We start from the raw sequence: 24263 nt of genomic DNA on the forward strand, positions 1-24263 counted from the left end.
CTTCAGAATCAGATATTTATAACCAAGAAGGTTTACACATAAGAGCAATTCGCCTTGGTGTAAATGGTGCATACAAACACACAGAAAGAAGACAACGTTACAAAAAGGAGCAAAACATTGTCCTATTATAAGTATAATAAGTAAGACCATTTTAATAATTGAAAATAAATACAATATTTACACACACACACTTAACACATACCCTGGTTCTTGCACTGTTCTATCTCTTTGTGTGTAAGTATGAAAGAACCTTGTAAATGTCCTGCATTTAAGTGTAAAATGTATTAGTTTCGAAATGTACTTTATGTGAAAAAATAATTAGAAAAAGGCTCCTCATTATGCAGAATAATCCATTTGAAAGTAATACAAAAAATGCGTTGGTTATATTTTTGTTTTATATTCATTGATAGATGTATGTACCGTATGGCTGTATAGCCTAATCTATAGATGTGTATTGGTTGATAATATGTTGTATAACTATTAACAAACTTTAACCTAATTAAGGGTTTGAATACATTTGTCAGTACTTCTTCCGCCAGTGCTTAAATTCATTACAGGAAAAAAACAAGTGGTCACTTTTTGTGGCTTTATTGAAGATCGTCCAGTGTAACAACAAAAAAACAACAATACATATTTCATATAGCAATAAATAAATACAACTTAATTTATATCGTAGATCTAATTACACAAGTGTTTTACATTACATTTTACAGATGTTGAAACTACAGTTATGTGAAATTAAACCTGTCATTATTGATGCAAAGGGAAGAAAATGTCAAATAACGGCTCACTATGTATAATATAGGTACTCAGGTTAAAGATATCAAAGTCTCAATTTTATGAGCACAATATGTGAGCACAATATTTACAATAACATATAACATCTCATCATTTAAGGAATTATAAACTTTTCGTTGTTCCTCCACACTCAGTTGTGTCTATCAGAGTTTTTGGACGTAGCAATGGCCGCTTGTTTCATGATATGCGATGCCATCACTTCCCTTCTTCCTGCTTTGTGGTGTCAGCTTCGTGCTCGCTGTCGTCTGAATAATTCTCGTGATCGTCTGAGTAGTGGTAACTTCCATCTGAATCCTGATCAGAGTGGTGACTCCTGGCGTCCTCACTGTCACGGAGACTTTGTGAAGTCGCGTCGCTTCCTCCTTCCTTTTCTTCTGGATCCACATCGTTATCTCCCATGAAGACCTTCCTGTAGTGAACAGGTTTGTACCCCATGTCTGGCTCCTCTTGTTCACTAACAAACATGAACAAAATCAGATCAGATCAATAACACTAGCAGGCCTTAAAGATGGCTGTGATCATTCATAGTACACACAAACAACAGTCAGTAGGGGCTTGGACTGTGAGCCGTATAGGGTCGCCGGTTCAAGTCCCCGACCAGACCTAAATATGGAGTGTGGACTGCTACTTGGAGAGGTCCCAGTTCACCTCCTGCCCTGCCGTGGTGCCCTTGAGCAAGGCACCGGACATCCCCCTTCCCCCCCCACTCCCATTGCTCCCCGGGCGCTGTACAATAGCATGCTCACTGCTCCTAGTACTAGACTCCTGGTACTAGGATGGGTTAAAAGCAGAGAACACATGTCACTGTGTGTGCTGTGTGCTCTGCATGTGAGACCATTAAAGAGGGTCTCATACCCCCTGATTATATCTAACCAATCACTAAACAATTGATCACTAATCACCCGGATCCAAGTCTAACAAAGATTCCCCACTCCATGAGATAAATGGGGTTTCTATGATTTACCCTAATCACATTTTGGTGTTCATTTGTGTTTTCACTTCTAGTTACAAACATATTTTCACTATTGATTTATTTATCCTTGTTGTGATGCGTATTATTTAGTATTTTATTTTGTTTATGAATCAATCAAAAAAACTTTGAATCAATAACATATTTAAATCTGGTTTTGTATGTTTGTATTTGACTTAAAGGTAGGGTAGGTAAGAATGGAGGAACCAGCTCGAGTGCGCTAGAATTTGAAAATACGCAGCCGAAAAGAATCTGCCCCTTCCTTCAGACTTCCTGACAGAGCCCCTCCTCCAACACACACGAACGCGCACATGACCAATGAGGGCACGAGATAAGTTTGTGCACAGATGGAAGGCTGACAGGCAGGTAGGCCATCCAGTTACTTTAGCCGGGCCGGCTCAGATGATTGGTCGTGCTTTTTACAGTATTACGGCTTCCACAGATGACATTTATGTATTTATTGTCAAAGCATTTAATGTATTCATTGCTATCGGGATGTTAAGAGCATTCCATGGAATATAACAAGTGTTTCTGAAGTGAATTACCTACCCCACCTTTAACAATTATTATTTATAATTTATCAAAAGTAAATTGTAGTAATTGTAATTGTACAGCACTTAACAAGTCCAGCGCTAAGAAAATAAATAGGATAACAATAAACTCTACGCTCCAGCAAATTAAAAATCCACCTAAAATGTTCAGGTAAGTTTTAGGAAATCCTTTTGTTAAAAGATGATATCATTCTATGTCTTAGATTCTCATGTTTTACTTGCATGACTTTCTATATTATTTAAATGACCACTGTCGGAGGGAGCCTCAGAGCTAAGATTTCCACGACTGCATCTCTGTAATTGTTGTGCATTTAACGAAACATATTTTAAAAACTTGAAGCTATCGGCTGTTTTATTTGATGAAATGTTTCACTGCGGCCCCTCCCAGATGATTCATCTCATTACACTCAGCCGCAGTGTGTGTGTGTTTTTCCACAGACTCACCTCTGTGTGCTGTCTCTGGACTCAGAGGCGTTGTGTTCAGATCCTGCTCCAGCCGCCTTGCTGCTGATGAAGTCTTCAGTCAGGTCACATCCCTGCAGAGCGTCTGCGTAGCGCTTCTCTGCCGCCTGCTTAGCATTCCTCTGTTATCAAAGTGCAGAGAGTCAGCGTAAACAACAACATCCAAGCAAGGCAAGTTTATTTATATAGCACTTTTCAGCACGCGACAATTCAAAGTGCCTTACAAAACAAATTAAAATACTTTTTAGGAATAAATACAGTAAAAACACATTATATAATGGCATTTTACAACAGGCATTAAAAAGCAAAGATAGTCAAATAAACACAACAGGTATACAATACATGTTTAAATAGCATACTGCAGTGCGAGTATGAGCAGCTCAAATAAAAGCAGCGGCAAAGAGATATGTTTTCAGTCTCGATTTAAAAATAGTACGACTTTCTGCAGACGTGCACAATTCGGGTAGTTTGTTCCAGAGTGTCGAGGCATAATAGCTAAACGCTGCTTCTCCATGTTTTGTTTTTACTCTCGGGAACCGATAGCAGACCCGTCCCAGAAGACCCGAGGAACCTTGATGGTTCGTAATTATGTAGGAGATCAACAATATACCATGTAATGATTTAAAATCGAGCAATAGTACTTTAAAGTCAATTCTTTGGCCGACTGGAAGCCAGTGTAAACAAAGCTTTTGTTCGAGAAATAACACTCAGATTCATCCAATGTTGGATTGCATCAGTCTGTGATATTAATGGATCCACGCACTTATGCTAAGACAATTATTGATTTTTTTAACAGTTTATTACAATAACTTTTAATTAAAAATGTAAGTATTCAGATGTTTTACTTATTTAAAAGTGCAGTGTAGAAATACAGTTCAAGTCCTGAATTCAACATGTACAAAGGTGTGAGCATAAAATTATACTTAAAGTAAATATTATTATGATCCATTTAAAATAGTGCATACTATATGGTCGGATTATAATGTTTGATGCATTAAAATGAACATTCATTTAATGTTAAAAAGTCCATCCAACAAGCAGCAACTTGTTCAGTAATCAGGGTAAATGCAGGAATCCTGAAGTCACATGTAAAACCTTTTAAGACCTTTTTTAAGACCCTTTCCATACATTTTAAGACCTCATCGCCACTTGGAGTTTTAACCGGTTACATTGGCGACACACTTTACCTCACATTGACTATATACAGTATTGATTGTCCTTCCTCCTTATCTTCCAACCATTTGGACGCAGACTTGCATTTCCCCATAACGATGTTGTTTAACAACCGGCGTAAACGGACCTTCGCGCGCTATCAAGCAGTGAGCGTGACAGACCGTAGCTTCTCAGTGCAGCTAGGTGCCTTCTCCTCAGCCATAGCCCCTCTTACCTGTGGGGTTCCCCAAGGCTCGATTTTGGGCCCCATCCTTTTTCTACTGTACATACTGCCCCTAGGTTCAATTCTCACAAAACACAACATCCCCTTCCACTGCTACGCCGACGATGTACAGATCTATCTGCCACTCAATTCAAATGTCAACTCATTACAGCTATTGATGGACTGCTTAGCAGAGATCAAATCCTGGCTGAGCCAACATTTCCTCAACCTCAATGAGAGCAAGACTGAGGTTATCTTTTTTGGACCCCAACCTCCAGCCTCCCAGGTTGATATTCTGGGCTCCCTCAAAAATAATATCCTCCCCTCTGTCACGAACCTTGGAGTGACCTTCAATAGCGCTTTTAAATTCGATAAGCAGGTCAGCAGCGTAGTCAAAACCTGCTTTTTTAAAATACGACTATTGGCCAAGACTAAGTCGTTTTTATCATTTGAGGACCTGGAAAGGGTTATTAACGCCTTTGTTACCTCGAGGTTGGACTACTGCAACGCTCTGTACGTGGGTATGGACCAGGCGTCAATTAAACGCCTGCAGCTAGTCCAGAACGCAGCTGCACGTCTACTCACTGGCCACAAAAAGCGTGACCACATCACCCCAATTCTGACCTCACTACACTGGCTTCCACTTCGGTTCAGAATTGATTTTAAACTCCTTTTATTTGTTTTTAAAGCACTAAATGGGCTCCGGCCTATATAGCTGAACTCCTCCAGCGCTACACCCCAGCCAGAGCTTTAAGGTCTGCTGACCAGCTGCTGCTGGTAGTGCCCAAGACCAGGCTAAAAACCCGAGGGCACCGAGCCTTTGCAGCAGCTGGCCCGAGGCTCTGGAACACTCTGCCCCTCCATGTGAGGTCGGCCCAGACCCTAGGGGGTTTTAAATCTACTCTTAAGACACACTTCTTCTCTCTGGCCTTCTAGTCAGAGCGGAGCACGACTCCTGACTTTTCCCTGTGTTTTCTTTTTAAATATCTGTTGTAATTTATTGTCTTTTATTGTGCTTATAGAAATGTGTTTTTATGTGATTGTAGTTATTACATGTACAGCACTTTGGCCCGACCAAAAATCGCTTTTAAATGTGCTCTATAAATAAACCTTGATTTGATTTGATTTGATTTGAGCGTGCGATGTCCTGTTCAGATGACGTCAAATCCAACGGGATGCCATAAATAAACTACACAGAATCACACTACACACCTACGCAATGATTACATTCAGGCAGACTGTAGAATACAACCTCTTTGGACAATTTATATACTTATTGAAAACAAGCTACAAAATGTAATACCTTGGAAGATGCCGTTTAATACTTTTTAATAGCCTTCATTTTCGCTAAATTGATTGATCAACTTTTAATACTTTTTAAGACCCTTCGGACACCCTGAATAAAGACCCTCAGGTGGAGGCTCACCTGGGCGACCTGCTCCAGCAGCAGCGGCCTCCCCTTCACTCTCTGCTTCATCTCCTTAATCTCCTGCTGGTACTCCTTCTTACGCTGAAGCCCTTGTTTCCTGCAGAGAATCAAAAACTATGGATCACCACCTTTTCACTCTCCAGATGTTCAGCTCATTCTGCAGTCGTGGTGTTTTTAGTCAAAGTCAACTTTATTGTCAATCTTCCAGTTTGTGTGTACAGACAGAGAGATCGAAATACCGTTTCTCACAATCCCAAATACATCATCAGACACATTTATACATATGAACATATTAAGACCTGAATAAAAGCACAACAATCAATGTATACAAAATAACAGTCACTTCAATATCTTTGGGAAATGTACATTAGTGCAAGACTGTCCATAGCAGCGGTTTTAGGGTACCTGAATTCTTTGAGTTTGCCCTGGTTCATCTGAGAGAGAGCCAGGTGGGGGTCGTTGGCCTGCGCTCGCTTCAGCACCACCCGCTGCAGCTTCCTCTCCCTCTGCCTCTGGCTCTCCTTCCACCGCTCCTCCTCTTCCTCGGCCTTCCTCCTCTCCTCCAGCACCTTTCTACTCAGGGAGACACTCATGTCACAGGACAGGAGGGTTTGGATAGGAGGGGGACTGCTGTGGGAGGAGGGGGGCAGATAGTGGAGGATATGGGTGCGATATCCTCTGCATTACATTAAAGGTCTCCTATTATACTGTTTTTCCTCAATATATTATAGGTCTCAGATATATACAGAACATGTCTCTGAAGTGTTTGGCTCCAAACACCAAACAGATCATTGCAGCATCCCATAATCCCCTCTGTTTCAGCCCTGTTTCTAAAGTGCTGATTCTCTGTCTGTTACTTTAGATGAAAATAAGGAGACACTCCCCACGCCCCTCTGAGAGAGATTTGGTTACAAAGAACACAATAGGCGCGTTCACACCGGAGTACTTTTCCCGTTTAGTTCCGATAGTTCCTGGGATTTTGCGTTCACACTAAAAAGAGAACTTAGTTCAGAGAACTTTTACCTCCTTTCTAGTGCCTGCTAGAGAGCAGGTACTTTCCTGGGGAGAAAAAAGTTCCAATTTCTATTGGCTGGGTGAATTGCAAACCACGCCCCGTAAAACTCAGAAAAGTTTTGTATTTGCTGGCATTAGCATTAGCATTAGCATTAGCATTAGCCCCGCGCACCAACGGAGAGAGACTAACTTATGGCAACACAAAAGAAAACATGGGAGCGGTGGAGTGATGAGGAGGTGTCGGCGTTCTGCCGATTTACTCTGAAGGCTTCAGTAGAAGCTGCTGGGAGTCCCAGCAGCTTCTACTGAAGCCTTCCCCAACTCCGGGGACTTCCGGCCGGGGACTTCGGGTGGCAGTATACGCCGTGAAGTTGTTTGCGGCCTGCCAGTAAACCCAAAGCAGAAGAAGAAGAAGTGACGTCAGCGGCTTCATTTGCGTAATCTTCCCTCAGGGAACTTATTCCGGTGTGAACGCGATCGGCTCGTTGTTCCATGGGGGAACTAAGAGCTGTGAACTAAGTGCGGCAAAGTACTTGGTGTGAAAGCGGCTAATGGTGCTCTAGGAGGAGATTCAGGTGATAAGGTGGGGGGGGGGGGGGGTTACCTTGGTTGGTGATTGGCTAATGGTTACTCAAGCCAAAACATCGTGATGACATAATCAAATGGCCAAACTTTCAGAGTCTCTTTACACAGAGGGGACACATGGTGATGTAGAAGAGACATGAAGAAGAGGGGACACATGTTGATGTAGAAGAGACATGAAGAAGAGGGGACACATGTTGATGAAGAAGAGACATGAAGAAGAGGGGACACATAGTGATGTAGTAGAGACATGAAGAAGAGGGGACACATGTTGATGTAGAAGAGACATGAAGAAGAGGGGACACATGTTGATGTAGAAGAGACATGAAGAAGAGGGGACACATGTTGATGTAGAAGAGACATGAAGAAGAGGGGACACATGTTGATGTAGAAGAGACATGAAGAAGAGGGGACACATGTTGATGTAGAAGAGACATGAAGAAGAGGGGACACATGTTGATGTAGAAGAGACATGAGGAAGTGGATTTTGCATAATAGGTGACCTATAATTTACACAATATCTGTTTTCTTTTTTTATTACTGCCGAATTTTATTCCATATTTTATTCCATTTTACTCCATTCTATTTCTATGTAAACACTGCTATATTTTATTACATTTTTTATTATTTAAAATATTTTTTAATGTTATTATAGTTTTCTTAAAATAATAGTTTTTCATTTTTATTTTACTTGTATGTATGCACCGTGACATCAAGTCAAATTCCTCATACGTGTCAACCTACCTGGTAATAAACCTGTTTCTGATTGTGATTCTGACACACAGCTACAGGTGTTGGGTTGTGAGCATTCAGCGGGGATGTTGGGAACAGATTCTTCCTGCAGGGGGGTTTCAAACACAGAAGGAAACAGGACATTGGAGTTCTGAGGATCTCTCTATCTCAACTATAAGGGTGGAAGCTTGTGGAGTCCTGATGTGGTACCTCACGGCGTCATGGCGCTTCTTTGTGGCGTCTGTCACTTTCCCCGGCAAGATCTCCAGGCTGCCGGAGAGAGACGAGCACAGGCTAGAGTTTGCCGTGCGAGATTTCCCGGGGCTGACGTGTGGCCAGCGCACCGCCTTCGGGCTACTCTGCTCCTTCTCGATGTCGGCCAGGATGCGTTCACGGTGCGAACTGATGTGGGACGTCCTCAACTCGAATGGTTCACACGTAGTAGTGGGCTTCACCTCCTTCTGTTTCTCCAGGTGTTTCTGGAAGCGTCTGTAACGGGCGTCGAAGTCGGGCACCTCTGTGTGAATGTGGGGTTTGAGGGAGATGTTGTCGTCCCCTTTCACCTCAGAGTTACCGTCTTTGTTTTTCTTGCGGTCGCTGAGTCGTCGTGTGAGCATGCTGGGAGGCATGGCGGCGCTGTGGAGCATCTCCTCGGCTCTCATCTGTATCTTGATGGAGCGGTACAGCTGCTCCTCCTTCATCTGCTCCCCTGTGGCAGCTGCGTACACAGACCTGGGAACAGGCTTGGCTCTGAAGGGTTTCACTTTGTCCTCATTGGGTGAAGGACGCCGCTCTTTCTGCTCCTTCTTCAGCCGCTCCCTCTCCAGGAAGCTGAAGGGCTTCTGGAGGGCTCGAGGCTGCACGTCTTCTCGCTTCTTGCGCCCCTGCAGATCCTCGTAGAGCGGGAGGTGAACATGAGCCGGTATGGGGCTGGCACGGAACTTCCTCTGGCACTCGGTCAGTTCCTCCAGCTGCCGCCTCAGGTCTGCGTTCTCCTGTTCGATCTCTGAGCGAGACTTTATGCCACGCTTCTGCCTCTCGTCCTCACGCAGCATCATCTGGAAAGGTTCTGGGACGGTGGATTTGTGTTTCAAGTTCTCCTGCTCTCCGTCTTTATGCTCCCGCCTCTTCTTTCCTCTTCCCCTTCGTGGCTTCTTCTGGTCTGCGGGGAGGCTTTGCATGGAGGAGGCGGACAGGTGCTTAGGGGACAGCTTGAAGTCCTGCCACATGTTCTTGATGTGCGCTTTAGGAGAAAACACCAAGCCTTTCTCCACATGTGTTTCCTCCTCTTCGTCTGAGTAGTCGGACTGAGGGGAGCTCCTCCTCAGCTCAACTGCAGACTGAGACTTCCTCAAGTGGCGTGAAGCTGCTGGGCTGCTGTGTGACCATGGGACCCTAACAGGGAACATCAACCAAATATGACAAAGCACCTCATCGAATAAAATGACAGACCATCACTTTATATCAAACACATTGAAAAAGATGTTCATAACTATGTCTTCATTGGTGAATAATCATTGTTAAATGATGGGGAACTGACACAATTGCACTTGTCTGGACGTCTTTGCCAAAAAACTAGGAACTTAAATTCATAATGGCATCAAATCAGCACATCTTATCAAAGAGGAAGCGAAGAAGGGCAAAGACATCTTGTGTTGAAAAGCATTTGAAACAACACGACACTAGTATAATACAAACCCACTATTTATTTAAATAAGGTTAAACGTTTCAAATAAATACAGCCACTTTGCTCAGCATATGTAACTAAACCTTAAAAGATAAGTTCACCAAAATGTATGAATCAAATTTCACTTGCTGAATATGTTTTAACCCTGAAAATATATTTAAGGTTTTGAAATATCTGGGATGTAACCTGTGCCGCACAAAGTACAGACGATGAATTAGCGATGTGTTTTTCCACAAGCAAGTCCCAGGTACCGTCAACAGTTCAATACTTCCTACTTTACTTAACCCATAAAATGCACTTAACCTCCATCGTAGAGGGATATCGTCAGAAGTTCAGAGGTGAATATCTTAAAACCCACAGCACACAAAACAAAACTACAGAGCTACATACGACGAGCAGTTTTTAAGAAACTATATATTGTGATTTGGGTCAACCGATAAAACCTCCAGACAAACATCCAGGCATGAGAATCCCCAGACAATTACCTTTGATCCGTCTTAACATAATCCTGTTGACTAGGAGCCACGCACCTGTGCCTGTCTGTCTGCAGCGCGGTGGCTCCCGGGGGCTCGGAGGCCTTGAGCTGCAGCTTCCTCCGGTACATGCTCTCCAGCTCGGCCATGGTGCGCAGGTGAGCCTTCTTCAGCTCCTCCAGCTTGCTGTAGTACTCCTCGTTGGAGAAGAAGATCTCACTCAGGTCGAGGCGGTCTCCTGTCGCTCTGTAGTCCGTCAGCATGAGAGGCCCCCCCCTCCCCACATAGTCCTCCTCACAGTAATCAGAGCCAGAGTCTTCGTAGTCGCGCTGAAAAAGGTCAAAAGTCTTGTAAAGCTCATTTGCCAATCAGTGGCCATTTTATACATTTCATTAAGGCGCATCTCATTATATTCTATTTTAAGTACTGTGTGCGTGCCTTTTATATAAGAGTGTTCTATTTCTTTCGTCTCCATCTATACTTTGCTGTAACAAAGTAATAGCAATAGCTGTATGTAAATTGTAATCCCTGTAATGCTACTGTATGATGTCCTTCTGTTGTTCTGTTTATGTTTTTAATGTTTCATGTGGAACCTACTTGAGCAGGTCTCCCTTGAAAAAGAGAGCAATGATCTCAATGGGATACAACCTGGATAAATAAAGGTGTGAAATGAAATGAAATGAATAGCTGGTAATTTTTTATTCTGTAAATCCTGTACATCCCTTTGAACATGCGACACATTTCTGCTCCACACTACCTCTAAATCTGCACAGCTCTCCAATATAGCATGTTTTATACTTTATTTTACTGTACTCAGTTGCTTACATGTTTACATTTTGTGTAACTATTGTCTTTCATTTTAAATGTGTTACAACAGTCTTTAAAATAGTTTTTATAATAGTACTTTTTCTTGTTCCTTTAAAAAAAAAATGGCAGTGCAAAAAGCACTGCCATTTTTTTTTTGTGTCTTTTTATGAACCATTTACACCAAAGCAAATACCTCGTATGTGTACACCTACTTAGAAATAAAAACAACTCTGATTCTGATTATATCTAATTCCTTTGACAAACATCATCATTTCACACATGGAATTTTTGTAAGATGATGTCAAATGTAGCCTGAAACTAATATATTTGTTCAGACTATTATATGATATGCTTGCTGCAGGACATTGTTTTTAAGCACCAGGCCCCCTGTAGCAGCGCTCCTGCAGAACTAAGCCTATTAAGAGCAGCGAGCGAGCCATATGGTGGAACACAAAGGCCAGATTACCATGGAAAGCTCAACTGACACACACCCTGCATCAGGTGGCTGCCTCTTCTGATGGAAGCATTAGCATCAGCTGAAACGGGTCACCAGCCTGTGAGGACAGCAGGGTTGTCGGGGGTTGTTGTCTGGAGGGTAGTTAAGTGTTTGGGAATTTAAATGGAAGGTTACGTGACGTCTGGTAGTCAAGAAGGATTTTCCAAAATAGTCAGGCCAGCAAATGATACAGCTCAAATCCTCTCTATCAGACCGACTGGCGACTGACCTCAAACTGCCAACCCCCTGTTGACTGGACGTTAGCTGGTTCACTCAAAACGATATAATAAATACATCTTTCATCTCAGACATGTGCCAATGAGCTGCAATGCCATTTTATGTATATATTTATTTGCAAATTCCTTGTTCAAAGCATAGAAAAGTAGGATCATTTGAGTCCAAATTATTACTTTTTTGCAGCCAAATTATTCATTTTCTTTAAAAAAGCTGTTGGTTTTATTCACATATTTAACTTCATCATCATTAGAGATTATTTTTGGTGAAAATCTACAACATGTATTTGAAGTTACTATACTTTTAACTAGATCAAGTTAGTTACTTTCTATCTGTAAAAGAAGCCTTGTTGACAGTGTTTTATATATAAAGGTTAGTTGTTAAGTAGCTCCACAGCAGAATGAGTAGCAGTGTTGAAACTACACAGACCTGTTACTAATGTGAGAGTTGAAATCCCATAATCCACTATATCCAAACGATTTAGCAACTAGTTACTTTACAAGTTGAATGTTTTTGAAATAGTTCATCAAAATATGATTTCTTACAAATAGAACTATTCCAAAACACATGTGCCTACGAGTGATAATAGTTACCAGATAAATCACTCGATGGACGAGACACTTTTGATGATTTCAGTCACTGTTCCTGTCAGAATAAATCATGTTTCCAGCTGCTGAAATGTGATGTTTTGCTTTGAGTTGCCTACTTTGACTTTAAACACTTTTCACCATTAAACCCAGGCTAAATACCTTTTCAATGTGCTTATACATTATATACTTAGAGCAAATCATCTCAATACTTCTTCCATCACTGACAGTTCATATTATAATCAAATAGTACCAATACCACACAGTAAGAATATAACATTTCAAGTTAAAGAACTGCATCAATAATGGTAAGAAAATGTACTTACAGTATTAGACGTGAAAGTACTCATGTATAAAAAGTACAACATTGGCTTAGAAGTATAGAGTAGTATAACATGAAAACACTCAAGTAAAGTACCTCATGTGTACTTAAGTACAGTACTTACATGTACTTAGTTACTTTCCACCTCTGCCTTAAAAGTATAAACTAGCAGGAAATGTGGGCTGCTTTGGTAAATCAGAGGTGGGAGAAGTACTCTGATCTTGTACTTAAGTAAAAGTACAAGTACTTGGCTCTTGTACTTGAGTAAAAGTAGAAGTACCAGAGAGTAGGAATATTTTGTATTGCAAGTCAAAGTCCTGCATTCAAAATGTTAATCAAGTAAAAGTAGAAAAAAGTATTGGCATCAAATATATAGTTAAAGTAGCGACAGTAAAAGTATTCATTGTGCAGATTGGTCCATTTCAGAATAATATATATGACATGTTTAATAATGATTGATCATTAAAGTGTTATCAAAGCTGGTAAAGGTGCAGCTAGTTTGAATGACTTTGTATACTGCAGGGTAGCTTGTGAATTTACTCCAGGTGGAACTAAAGTCTGATTTAACACTTGATTATATTTCACATCATTCATCATACACGTGCAGTCGGGTAGAAGTACAAAGTAGTACCTCAAAATTGTTCTTAAGTACAGTACTTCAGTACATGTACGTAGTTACTTTACACTGTATTTACCTCCCTCTCGTAGTCCCGGTTGTCCGTTAAACAGGTATCTGTGTGTGGCAGCACTCGTCTCCCCCGCTCGTAAGAAGCTAACGGCGCTTTGGTGTGCGGATCTACCGGCGTTTTCAGGCAAGAAGTGACCAGCACGTTGGTCCGGTGGGCGTTTGCCATGACGACGCAGTATTTCCTCCACTTTAATGTAGTTTAAATGTTAAATAAAGGGACAAAAACGAGATCATTTGCGATAAATCAGTCTGTAATCCACGCGCTGAAAACTGTTTCGGTAACTAGGCAGCAGGTGGACTCCTTAGCAACGGAGCGGTGCTTGGTTGGGAAGGAAGTGACGTAGCGGGACAGGAAATGACAGGATGATTGCATAAATAATTAAGTGTTATATATTTTAGAAGTGGTAGAAGAGTTCCACTGCTAGTAATACAACTGTAATAAAATCTAACTTAGGTAAAAGTAATATCAGCTAAATGTACACAAAAACGTTCCCTTTAATTAAATGGGTTTCTATTGCATGTATGTCTTGGGTTTGTTATTTGACTGCTTTGGTAGTTTATTTACAGCAATGCATGATATGCCATGTCATTATGCACTTATGACTACTTTTTCATTTCATAGATTTCTCTTGTCAAACTTACCTGCCTTAAAAAAGTAGAAACATTTTTATTTCTTAGATTTTCTTGTGAGATCTCATTTTTTTAAGTGTTTAGGCTTGCTAGTGACGTGAAGTTATGTTGATCCTTTTTATCAGATGTACAGGAGGGGAAAAGCCCTAAAACATACCTACTAATGCTTGTAGCGATCTGAACTGTAATATGGGGGTTTAAAATCCTGTGAAACGGCATTAAGAAACGAGAATTGTATAACTTCTACTACTTCATGACCCTCTCTAGAAGGCCACTACCCATAGGTTGAATTTAAAACAACGAGGCAACAGAATCACACAGGCAACAGCTGGAGTGTCAACAAAAAAAAGAAGCCTTTATTATTAAATTACTCAACGTAACAACTACAGTGGAAATCTGAACAGACTGACGTTGACAGAGTCCTCTGGTCCATGCAGTACGAGCAGGCTTCGTGGACAGAACTCAGTGGACAAACTCGTATCTCTTTATCGGGTGTTTACCTGAAACAACACAAAGAAAACAGACTTTAGAATAAACCTGGATAGCAGTGATCCGAGCCAGAAAAACTGTTTAATCCACAGCTTGAGTCTTACCACGTCGTCAATCTTGAGGATGCTGCGGACCGTCTCTGTGGAAAGAGTCAGAGCGCTGATGGAAACCAGTAGAGGCTGCACCACCTGCTCCTCCAGGATGTTGGAGATTCCTCCCTGTGGGACACAAAGTGAACCAGAGGAAAAAACATTAACAAAACATAACGTTGACAAAAGCATGAACAGAAACACACACACACAACTAACACCAGAACACACACGAACCAACACCAGAACACACACACACAGAGCTAGCACCAGAACAAACACACACTAACACCACAGAAACATGAATACAATAACAACATGAGGCAGACATGTAAGGTGGGGAAGGAGAGCAGACCTTGCGGACGTTGATGCCGGCCGACTTGTCTCCCTGAGCATGTCTGTTGCGCAGCTCCGTCACGGTGGAGATGGGGTTCAGCCCGGCGTTCTCAGCCAGCGTGGAGGGGATCACCTCCAGGGCGTCAGCGTACGCCCGCACGCAGTACGCCTCCATGCCGGCCAGGGTGCGGGAATATTCAGCCAGACGCACGGCCAGCTCGATCTCTGGAGCGCCGCCTCCGGCAATCAGAGCCCTGAGAGGAGAGGTGAGGAAAGATACAATATGTCACAATGTGTGCCCAAAAGAAAGGTCAGGTAATATCTGAAACCTGGGAACATTTAAAAAAGTAATTCCAATGAGTCAAGTAACACAAGCAGTCAGAAATGGGAAGGGAGGCTAAATCTATGAACACCTGAAAATATTAAAGAACAAGCACCCTAAATCTTTTCCCTGGGATATGATAAATATGTAGGAACGCTCTCCGTCACAGTTGCCGAGACAACCAGGACTGAATAAAAGGAGAGCTTTCCACATTACTGTTCCTCTGTTTCTTACGCTCCAGCAGGAAGAGACTGCAGGAGCGCCTTTGTAAGAGGGAATCTGTTCCTGTACTCTGTGCCTAAAACATGCATCAGGATTTTATCTCTGTAGATAAACTCGGCAGTAGTGACTGACCTCCTCTTGACCAGGCAGCGGATGACACACAGAGCGTCGTGGATGGAGCGCTCGGCCTCCTCGATCACCAGCTTGTTGGAGCCTCGCACCACGATGGTCACCGTCTTCCCGGGGCTGGCACAACCTGTGATCTGTGGGGGGGGGGGGGAACATCCAACGTTTACTGGAGGTGTTAATGTCTATAGATTAGATGGACTAAGCGCAACCCCTTTTCTTGAGAATGACATCGTATTGGCTGACCATTTTACGACATTCAAATTATAATAAGGAAAGCAAAGATTGACAGGTATATATCAAATTTGGATGTGAACTACACGGGCTGACAGTAAACAAACTATGCTCATTAACTTTCAGTTTTTAACCACATTTAAGTATATTAACCTTCTCTAAAGAACTGCCAACTCACATACACAGCAAGTAAAACATGCTTATGAACTCAAACCTTTTTAACCTTTGAACTAGTCACTCAGTTTTGCATTTAAAACCATATTATTTTAAACTTTTCTTAAGAAATCTTTAACTTATTTACATCGTTTTCAAGCCAGGGAAACACGTCATTGATTTTAAACTGTCCTAGATGTCAGTACAGAGCCTCCTCTCGATGCGTACCTTCACCAGTTTTCCGGATCCGTCCAGGCTGACCTCCTCTGCCAGCTCGGCTGATCCCAGCATCTCTGGGATGAAGTGGTCGATGTGAGCGATGGGCTTTGTGCCAAGAGTCTGCAGGAGAGAAGACGGGAGAGTTGGTTTAACTTCACTGTTTACATTTGAATTTTTCTTTTCTTTTTGGATCACATTTCAACTTCATTACAGTCACTTTTATCCAAAGCGACTTACAATAAGTGCATTCGACCAAGAAGATACAAACTTGACTTCAGTGTACATATATAGTTTAACAGAGTGGTCCATCTTTTTTATTTTCCTTAACTAAACAACAAGCACACAAGAACATGGGGTCTTCTTTTCAATATAAAACCTTGACAGTATAGATCAGGGGTGTCAAACTCAATTTCATCACGGTCCACATCAGCATTATTGTTGCACTAAAAGGGCCGGTTGTAACTTTAAGACTATATAAAAATACATATATAAATATTTAATATATATATAAAATAATGTATTATATTACTTTATTGCCTCTGCATTGGATTATTATCTGATAGGGTAATAACTTCATAATTAACTACGTCTGAAAGCAGAAGTCTAGAGCAAATAATTGCAAGTCTCTTCAGTGAGAATGTCACAAAATGATTTAAAAAGAAAAGCCACATTCTGGAAAAACAAAAAAATAAGTTTAATTTTTAAATTAAAAGTAATTCTGAGAAATAAAGCCCAATTTGAGATGCATTGTGGGACATGTAGTTTATGGGCAACGTGCTTCTGTAAAGCAGCATGTAACCGTATAATAAACATTATATTCTTTGCAAGCTCTTGTGGGGCCACATGAAATGAAGTCGCGGGCTGGATTTGGCCCCCGGGCCTTGAGTTTGACACCCTTTGTATAGATCATTAAATAAAAGATTCAAAATGTTAAACAAAATATGATAAATATGTAGGAACGCTCTCCGTCCCAGTTGACGACACAACCAGGACTGAATAAAAGGAGCGCTTTCCACATTACTGTTCCTCTGTTTCTTACGCTCCAGCAGGAAGAGACTGCAGGAGCGCCTTTGTAAGAGGGAAGAAGATAAGACGACCATGACAATATGTGTGTAAAAAATACATTATCTTAATACCAAGTTGAAAATAAGTCAAGATAAAACTTTATTGATCCCAATTTGGGAAAAGTGTCTTTACATGTATACTACCTTAAACATATCAGCTGTACAGGTATATTAATGTTTATCTGAGTATTTGGACAGCGCTCACCTTGCAGATGAACTCGATGTCCTCCCTCTCGATCTCCTTCACCACCATGATCTTCATTTTGTTCAGGAAGTGCAGGGCGAGGTCGCTCAGAGCGTCTCTGTGAACGGACGGTTAGTCGTTAGTATGAAGCATTTGAACTCTCCTCATCAACCCGGGATAGCAAAGTGTGTTCTGGTGTTATATCTCTCTCTGTGTGTGTGTTTACTAAAAATAATATATATTGTGTGTCCCAGTGTCTCCAGCATCCGTCCCACCAGAGGGAAAATGTCTCCCAGAAACAAACTGGTGTCGCTGTAGCAAAACATAAAAATTGAATCAGATAATCGTCCCGGAGGACTACTGACACAGAGTGTAGCTTGCAGAGGAGTGTGTGGTTTCTCCTAATGAGGGGGTCCTCTAGAGAGAGTGTGGTGTGTGTACCTGTGTGTGAGTGAAACTGAGTGTGTGTGTTCTGGTGTTAGTGTGTGTGTTCTGGTGTTGGTTCGTGTGTGTTCTGGTGTTAGCTCTGTGTGTGTGTTCTGGTGTTAGTGTGTGTTTGTGTTCTGGTGTTAGTGTGTGTTTGTGTTCTGGTGTTAGTGTGTGCTCTGGTGTTAGTCGTGTGTGTGTTCTGGTGTTGGTTCGTGTGTGCTGTGGTGTTGGTTCTGGTGTTAGCGTGTGTTCTGGTGTTAGCGTGTGTTCTGGTGTTAGCGTGTGTTCTGGTGTTAGCGTGTGTTCTGGTGTTAGCGTGTGCTCTGGTGTTAGCGTGTGTGAGCGTGTGTACCTGAGGATGGACTTCTGGATGAGCAGCACGTTGCAGCCGGCCTTCTTGATCTGCTTCACCATGTTCAGGATGTAGGCGCGCTCCTCCCGCAGCACACGGTCCATCTGGGCGTAGTCTGACACCACGATCTGGTTATCCATCTGCACGAAAAACACACAGCACGTCAGGAGAGGAACACCATGACAGGAGTTCATCAGAGCCAATCAGAAAGAGGTTTAAAAATGTGGGAATGCTTCTATAATTAAAGCTTCTTTTAAGCGATTTTGAGTCAGAGAAAAGCACTATATAAATAAAATGTATTTTATTTATATTGTGTGTGTGTGTGTTTACTAAAAATAATATATAGTGTGTCCCAGTGTCTCCAGCATCCGTCCCACCAGAGGGAAAATGTCTCCCAGAAACAAACTGGTGTCGCTGTAGCAAAACATAAAAATTGAATCAGATAATCGTCCCGGAGGACTACTGACACAGAGTGTAGTTTGCAGAGGAGTGTGTGTGGTTTCTCCTAATGAGGGGGTCCTTTAGAGAGAGTGGTGTGTGTACCTGTAACAGTGTGTGTGTTCTGGTGTTAGCCCGTGTGTTCTGGTGTTAGCCCGTGTGTTCTGGTGTTAGCCCGTGTGTGCGTGTGTTCTGGTGTTAGCCCGTGTGTGCGTGTGTTCTGGTGTTAGCCCGTGTGTGCGTGTGTTCTGGTGTTAGCCCGTGTGTGCGTGTGTTCTGGTGTTAGCCCGTGTGTGCGTGTGTTCTGGTGTTAGCCCGTGTGTGCGTGTGTTCTGGTGTTAGCCCGTGTGTGTTCTGGTGTTAGCCCGTGTGTGTGTTCTGGTGTTAGCCCGTGTGTGTGTTCTGGTGTTAGCCCGTGTGTGTGTTCTGGTGTTAGCCCGTGTGTGTGTTCTGGTGTTAGCCCGTGTGTGTGTTCTGGTGTTAGCCCGTGTGTGTGTTCTGGTGTTAGCCCGTGTGTGTGTTCTGATGCATTTCCAACAGTGGAACTCAAATTGATGATGTAATTTGCAAACTTGTTTCTGATCTCTTTTGAAAAATAAACACCTACATTAACATACAATATGATACTGATATTGATCAGGTGACTCACATCACATTTGGGAGGTGACAGGCAGAACTGGATGAGGCCGATCCTGGCCTTCTCCACGCGGGACACCCCGGTGTTAGAGATCCTCTGAGTGAGCACCAGGCCCTCCACCATCTCACAGTCATCAATGGTCCCGCTGGAGAACAAGAGGAGAGGAAAATATAGATTATTACGTTGAAGGCAGACAGGAGTGGAACTCAAATCCCTCTTTAAATGTCATGAATTAAAAAAAACGAATTCTTAAATGCCATCTAAAACACAGCACCAAACATCAGATTTATCCCTCTTAAAATATAAAAATGATTATGTTATTATGTGCAATGCCTGGTTTTGTTTTATGCTGCTGCAAAAAAAATTAAAGTACATCTTATCTTAACGCTAAAAGTGATCACACCAGAAACCTGTGAACACCTGAAATACTCAAGTAAAGAACAAGCAGCCTCAATCTTTGGATTTGGATATCCTGGGATATGATAAATATGTAGGAACGCTCTCCGTCCCAGTTGATCAGACAACTAGGACTGAATAAAAGGAGAGCTTTCCACATTACTGTTCCTCTGTTTCTTACGCTCCAGCAGGAAGAGACTGCAGGAGCGCCTTTGTAAGAGGGAAGAAGATAAGTACGTTTGTTTTTAACTTGTGATGTGTCATTTTGTAAAGCACTTTGAGCTGCATGAGTTTTATGAAAAGTGCTATTTAAATAACGATTTATTATTATTACTATTACTATATCTCCCTCTTTCTCACCCGAGCTTCTTGATGATTTTGATGTCGTGCAGGTCGACCCCGGTGGCGGTTGCAGGGTCGATGACCCTCATGACGGCGTCCACGCTCATGGGCGCCAGCAGGCTGGAGTACTGCGACACCACCTTGGAGCACAGAGAGGTTGTGGCGCTGTTCAGAAGCGTCTCGCGGTCGCTCAGCAGCACCGGCCGGCTCATCCCCGTCAGAACCTCCACGCCCTTCTCCACCGCCTTCTGGAAGGACTCAGAGATGGTGGTGGGGTGGATACCTGAACCGGGGATAACATGTCAAACATGAGTACTGAGAACTATTCAAATCAACACTAATAAGTCAAATGTGTTTGTAGCTTGATTGTACTAGTCATTGAACAACCATGTATGTATGCGTGTTATATATAATACCTTGCTTTATATCTTGTTATTGTTAATAATTTGTAAATTCAACATGTATATTTTCTACTTTCTTGTTTATTTCTTGTCTTTTAATTTATATTGTACAATGCCATGTATTTTTATGCTGCAGCTGCAGCAACACAAACATTTCCCAAATTGGCATAAATAAAGTACTTCTTATATTAACAAAAAATGCCAAATACTATCTGGTTTTAGCTCTAAAGATTGAGACTAAACAGTCTAATCAACAGTCTTTGATGCAGACAACATGACAGTTTTCCCCTCTCACTACCCCACTAACTTGCCTGAAATAAAACTGAGCAGAAAAACAGGTGGATACTGCCGAAAATTGTGATTCATTCCACTTATGTTTGCTAATTAAACTGCTGAAACATCAGTCCTCCATAGCAAAGCACAACTGCAGAGATAAGCATTTAGAATAAGGGTTAGTTTTGTGTCTGGTTCAATGTGTTTCAGCTCCTACCTTTCTGCAGCAGCTTGGAGCAGGCCTCCAGCAGCGCTCCAGCAATCACAACCACAGAGGTGGTGCCGTCTCCAGCCTCGATGTCCTGGGCTTTGGATAGTTCCACCAGCTACAAAACACAAACATAACATTAAATACAACTTTTAAATGAGCAGTCCATCAATATGTATCTCAAATCAGGTCAAACCTCTCATATGGGAGAGTTTTATGCAGGATATTAGCCATTTTAACAACATTATACATATTTTAACGTGTATGTCACATGTGCAGAATAGCAAAGGGGATTAGTTTGAATTACAAAGAAACCCTTAAATGAGCAGTTATGTCTTTAAATAACATAATAAGGCTGTTAAAAAGCGACTTTTCTTAATGAGATTTCCGCCCTGGTTGAAGCTGATGAGACTGAAAAGGTATAGATCTGTAAATGGTGCTTTATAAAAAAGAAAAAGAAAAAAGGGAGCATCCATGTTTTAGATGCAAAAGGATCCACACCATCAGACAGTGCTACGTACCATTTTGGCGGCCGGGTGGAGGACCTGCATCTGCTTCAGGATGGTGGCTCCATCGTTGGTAATGGTCACATCACCCTTCTCATCCTGGATCTGAGACAAAGAGCAGCTGCTTTAGGATCACGAGTATGACACAACAGCTGGGTAAAGTTAGCATTGAGACAGAAATATGTGTACTGACCATCTTGTCCATGCCCTTGGGCCCCAGGCTGGTTCTGACGGCATCTGCAACAGCTGCCACACAAACAAGGGATGGGTCAGTATAGAGAAAATGATAACGTGCATGGTTCATAAGCATGAGGAATCAAAAACACATTATTTTACTAGAACGCATAAAGCTGACACGAAAAACAGATTTGAATTGTTACGTTTGGTCTTAGTACACATAGTAAATATTGCATCTTTAGGCTTCAATATGTATGTGTGTCATATATGAAAATAATAACTTCAACATTCATGGTTCTCATAGGGAGGATGAATCAAAATCCACTATATCCATTTTTGTTTATTGGGGTTGCTTCAACAAATAAAGCTGACATAAATAACGTGTCTTTTAATATAAATGTTGGTCTTAGACAACATTGCATCTCCAGGTTTCAGGATAATATAATGAACAAAGCACATCAATAATTCACAAGCAAGACCAACAAAATTAAATGGGAAATGCATCCCTCAAAAAGGCCATCAGGTTCATCAGCTAGACATCTAATAACTCTTGAAATCTGTGATGCACTTTTATGATTGTATGTGCCTATGTATCCTCCTGTGTTACAGTTTTATTCATTGAAAAACCCAGTATATAATATAAAAACACATTTGACTACAGTCTCATTTGCAGCTTAGCTCCGGTCCATATATGGCTCAGTGTGCATCACTTAAGGCCCCCGAGCTAAAACTGAGATTGTGTCGAGTCATGAGCATCTTGCAGAGACACAAGAGTCTTGGTGCGTTTTGAATTAAAAATATTGTCTCAAGCTGCTGGAAGCTACACTGAAAGCCACCCAAAATAGAGTTAAATGAGCATTAAAACAAAAGTATGGTGCATATCACATGTGCTGAATAACAAAGGGGATTAGTTTGAATTAAAAAAAACACCTCTTAAGTTAGTGCCTAATATGTTATGTTCTTAAATCACATAAAAAGGCTGTTAAAAACGACTTATCTTAATAAGATTTCAGCCCTGGTTAAAGCTAATAAGACTGAATAACGGTCCTCTGCCCACAGCTTAATATACTAGGTTTAGCTGTGAGCAGGATATTAGCCATTTCAACTACAGTATAAGCACTTTATCTTAAGTGCATTTTTGCATAAAAAATGTTGTCTCATGCTACTAGAAGCTACACTGAGAGCTTTGAGGGAAGCCACCCCAACTTAAGGGACCATTTAAGTAGAAACAAGGAACTGATGGATTTCACATGTGCAGAATAGCAAAGGTGATTTGTTTGAATTAAAAAAAAAACTCTTAAATTAGCCGCCAAAGTGTTATGTCTTTAAATCACATAATGTGTCTTAAAAAGCGACTTATCTTAATGAGATGTCGGCCCTGGTTGAAGCTAATAAGACTGAATAACGGTGCCCTGCCCACAGCCAAGATACTAGACTTTAAGGATGTGAGGTTTAGTGTAGGATATTAGCAGTTTCAACTGCACTATAAGCAATTTATCTTATCTTAAGTGCGTTTTTGCATTAAAAATGTTGTCTCATGCTGCATGCTACTAGTAGCTACACTGAGCTTTGAGGGAAGCCACCCCAACTTAAGGGACAATTTGAGTAGAAACAAGGAACTGGTGCATGTCACATGTGCAGAATAGCAAAGGGGATTTGTTTGAATAAAAAAAACACAACTTAAATTAGCAGTTATGTCTTTAAATCACATAGCAAGGCTGCTAAAAAACGACTTTTCATAATGAGATTTCGGCTCATAAGACTGAATAACGGTGCCCTGCCCACAGCTAAGATACTAGACTTGGATGTGAGGTTTAGCGCAGGATATTAGCCATTTTAACTACATTATACACATTTTAAATGAACTGTAGTGCGTTTTTGCTTTAAAATTGCTGTCTCGTGCTACTAGAAGCTACTAGAAGCTACACTGAGAGCTTTGAGGGAAGCCACCCCAATTTAAGGGACAATTTAAGTAGAAATAAGGAACCGGTGCATGTCACATGTGCAGAATAACAAAGGGGATTAGTTTGAATTAAAAAACAATTCCTAAATTAGCAGTTATTTTATTTAAATCATAAAATATGGCTGATAAAAAGAGAGATGTTGGTTGAAGCTAATGAGACTGAATAACGGTTCCCTACCCACAGATGAGATACTAGACTTTAAGGATGTGAGGTTTAGTGCAGGATATTAGCAGTTTCACATATATTTGATATTATTCAATCTTACCTTTAGCAGCAGATATGTTACTGTAGCGGATCTGGGCCGGCTTGTCGCGGTCCACATACGCCCCTCCTTTGTTTCTCCCCATGTTTGAGGCTCTCATTGATCCCATCGCTTCAGGCATTTTTTACCTAATAATCGGTGGTAAATGTTAAGGGAATAATGGAGAAGGGAATCGCTGATGTTCCGGAGCTGTAACACCGCGGTTCGGCTGCGGATGGACTCAGATAGAAAGTTAATTTCCACCCGGTGTCGCAGTCAGAACCTTCGAGAGCGTTCGGTTGCTGCGTAGAGAGGAAGAGGCTGTCAAACTGCGACGTGATGACGTTTTAAGACATCACGCGTCGATTGCCGATCTGAGAGAATCGAATCACAGGCTTTTATTGTAATGTGTACATAGCTACAGTGTAGTTATGACAATTAAAATATTAGGTCACAGGCTCCTCCAACAGTGCGACACAATAAAACAGATAAAATAGTGCAAGTAAATAAAATAAAATATGATATAATAGAAATAGTGCAGAACAGTCTATATACAAGTCATTGGAATATTGATATTTAGGTGGGAGAAGTACTCAGATCTTGTACTTAAGTAAAAGTAGAAGT

At 41.5% G+C, this 24263-nt stretch overlaps 2 protein-coding genes across 2 annotated transcripts; both read right to left on the bottom strand.

The window, feature by feature from the left end:
- Positions 1-538: 538 nt before the first annotated feature.
- Positions 539-10619, bottom strand: fam161a (FAM161 centrosomal protein A). The gene is given in 8 exon segments (XM_034129812.1): positions 539-1252; positions 2764-2903; positions 5583-5682; positions 5991-6170; positions 6172-6215; positions 7926-8019; positions 8124-9308; positions 10086-10619. Coding segments are annotated over 8 exon segments (2253 nt in total). The 5' UTR covers positions 10337-10619; the 3' UTR covers positions 539-993.
- Positions 10620-14166: 3547 nt separating this feature from the next.
- cct4 (chaperonin containing TCP1, subunit 4 (delta)) lies at positions 14167-23963 on the bottom strand. The gene is made up of 13 exons (XM_034129761.1): positions 23664-23963; positions 21451-21503; positions 21273-21362; positions 20761-20869; positions 19888-20152; positions 19144-19276; positions 18057-18196; positions 17297-17393; positions 16037-16147; positions 15428-15558; positions 14771-15005; positions 14431-14544; positions 14167-14337 (listed from the first exon to the last, which is right to left on the bottom strand). The coding sequence occupies exons 1-13, from the start codon at positions 23779-23781 to the stop codon at positions 14323-14325; spliced, it is 1611 nt and encodes a 536-aa protein (XP_033985652.1). The 5' UTR covers positions 23782-23963; the 3' UTR covers positions 14167-14322.
- Between the last annotated feature and the right edge of the window lie 300 nt (positions 23964-24263).

Source organism: Trematomus bernacchii, unplaced genomic scaffold (genome assembly GCF_902827165.1).
Source record: "Trematomus bernacchii unplaced genomic scaffold, fTreBer1.1, whole genome shotgun sequence".
Classification (NCBI taxonomy): domain Eukaryota; kingdom Metazoa; phylum Chordata; class Actinopteri; order Perciformes; family Nototheniidae; genus Trematomus; species Trematomus bernacchii.

Coding starts and splice junctions, on each gene's coding strand:
- cct4 (XM_034129761.1), bottom strand. CDS start 23,781: ATGCCTGAAGCGATGGGATCAATGAGAGCCTCAAACATGGGGAGAAAC. Junction 19,277..19,887: donor AAAATCATCAAGAAGCTCGG/GTGAGAAAGAGG, acceptor CTTGTTCTCCAG/CGGGACCATTGATGACTGTG. Junction 16,148..17,296: donor ACATCGAGTTCATCTGCAAG/GTGAGCGCTGTC, acceptor TCTCTCCTGCAG/ACTCTTGGCACAAAGCCCAT.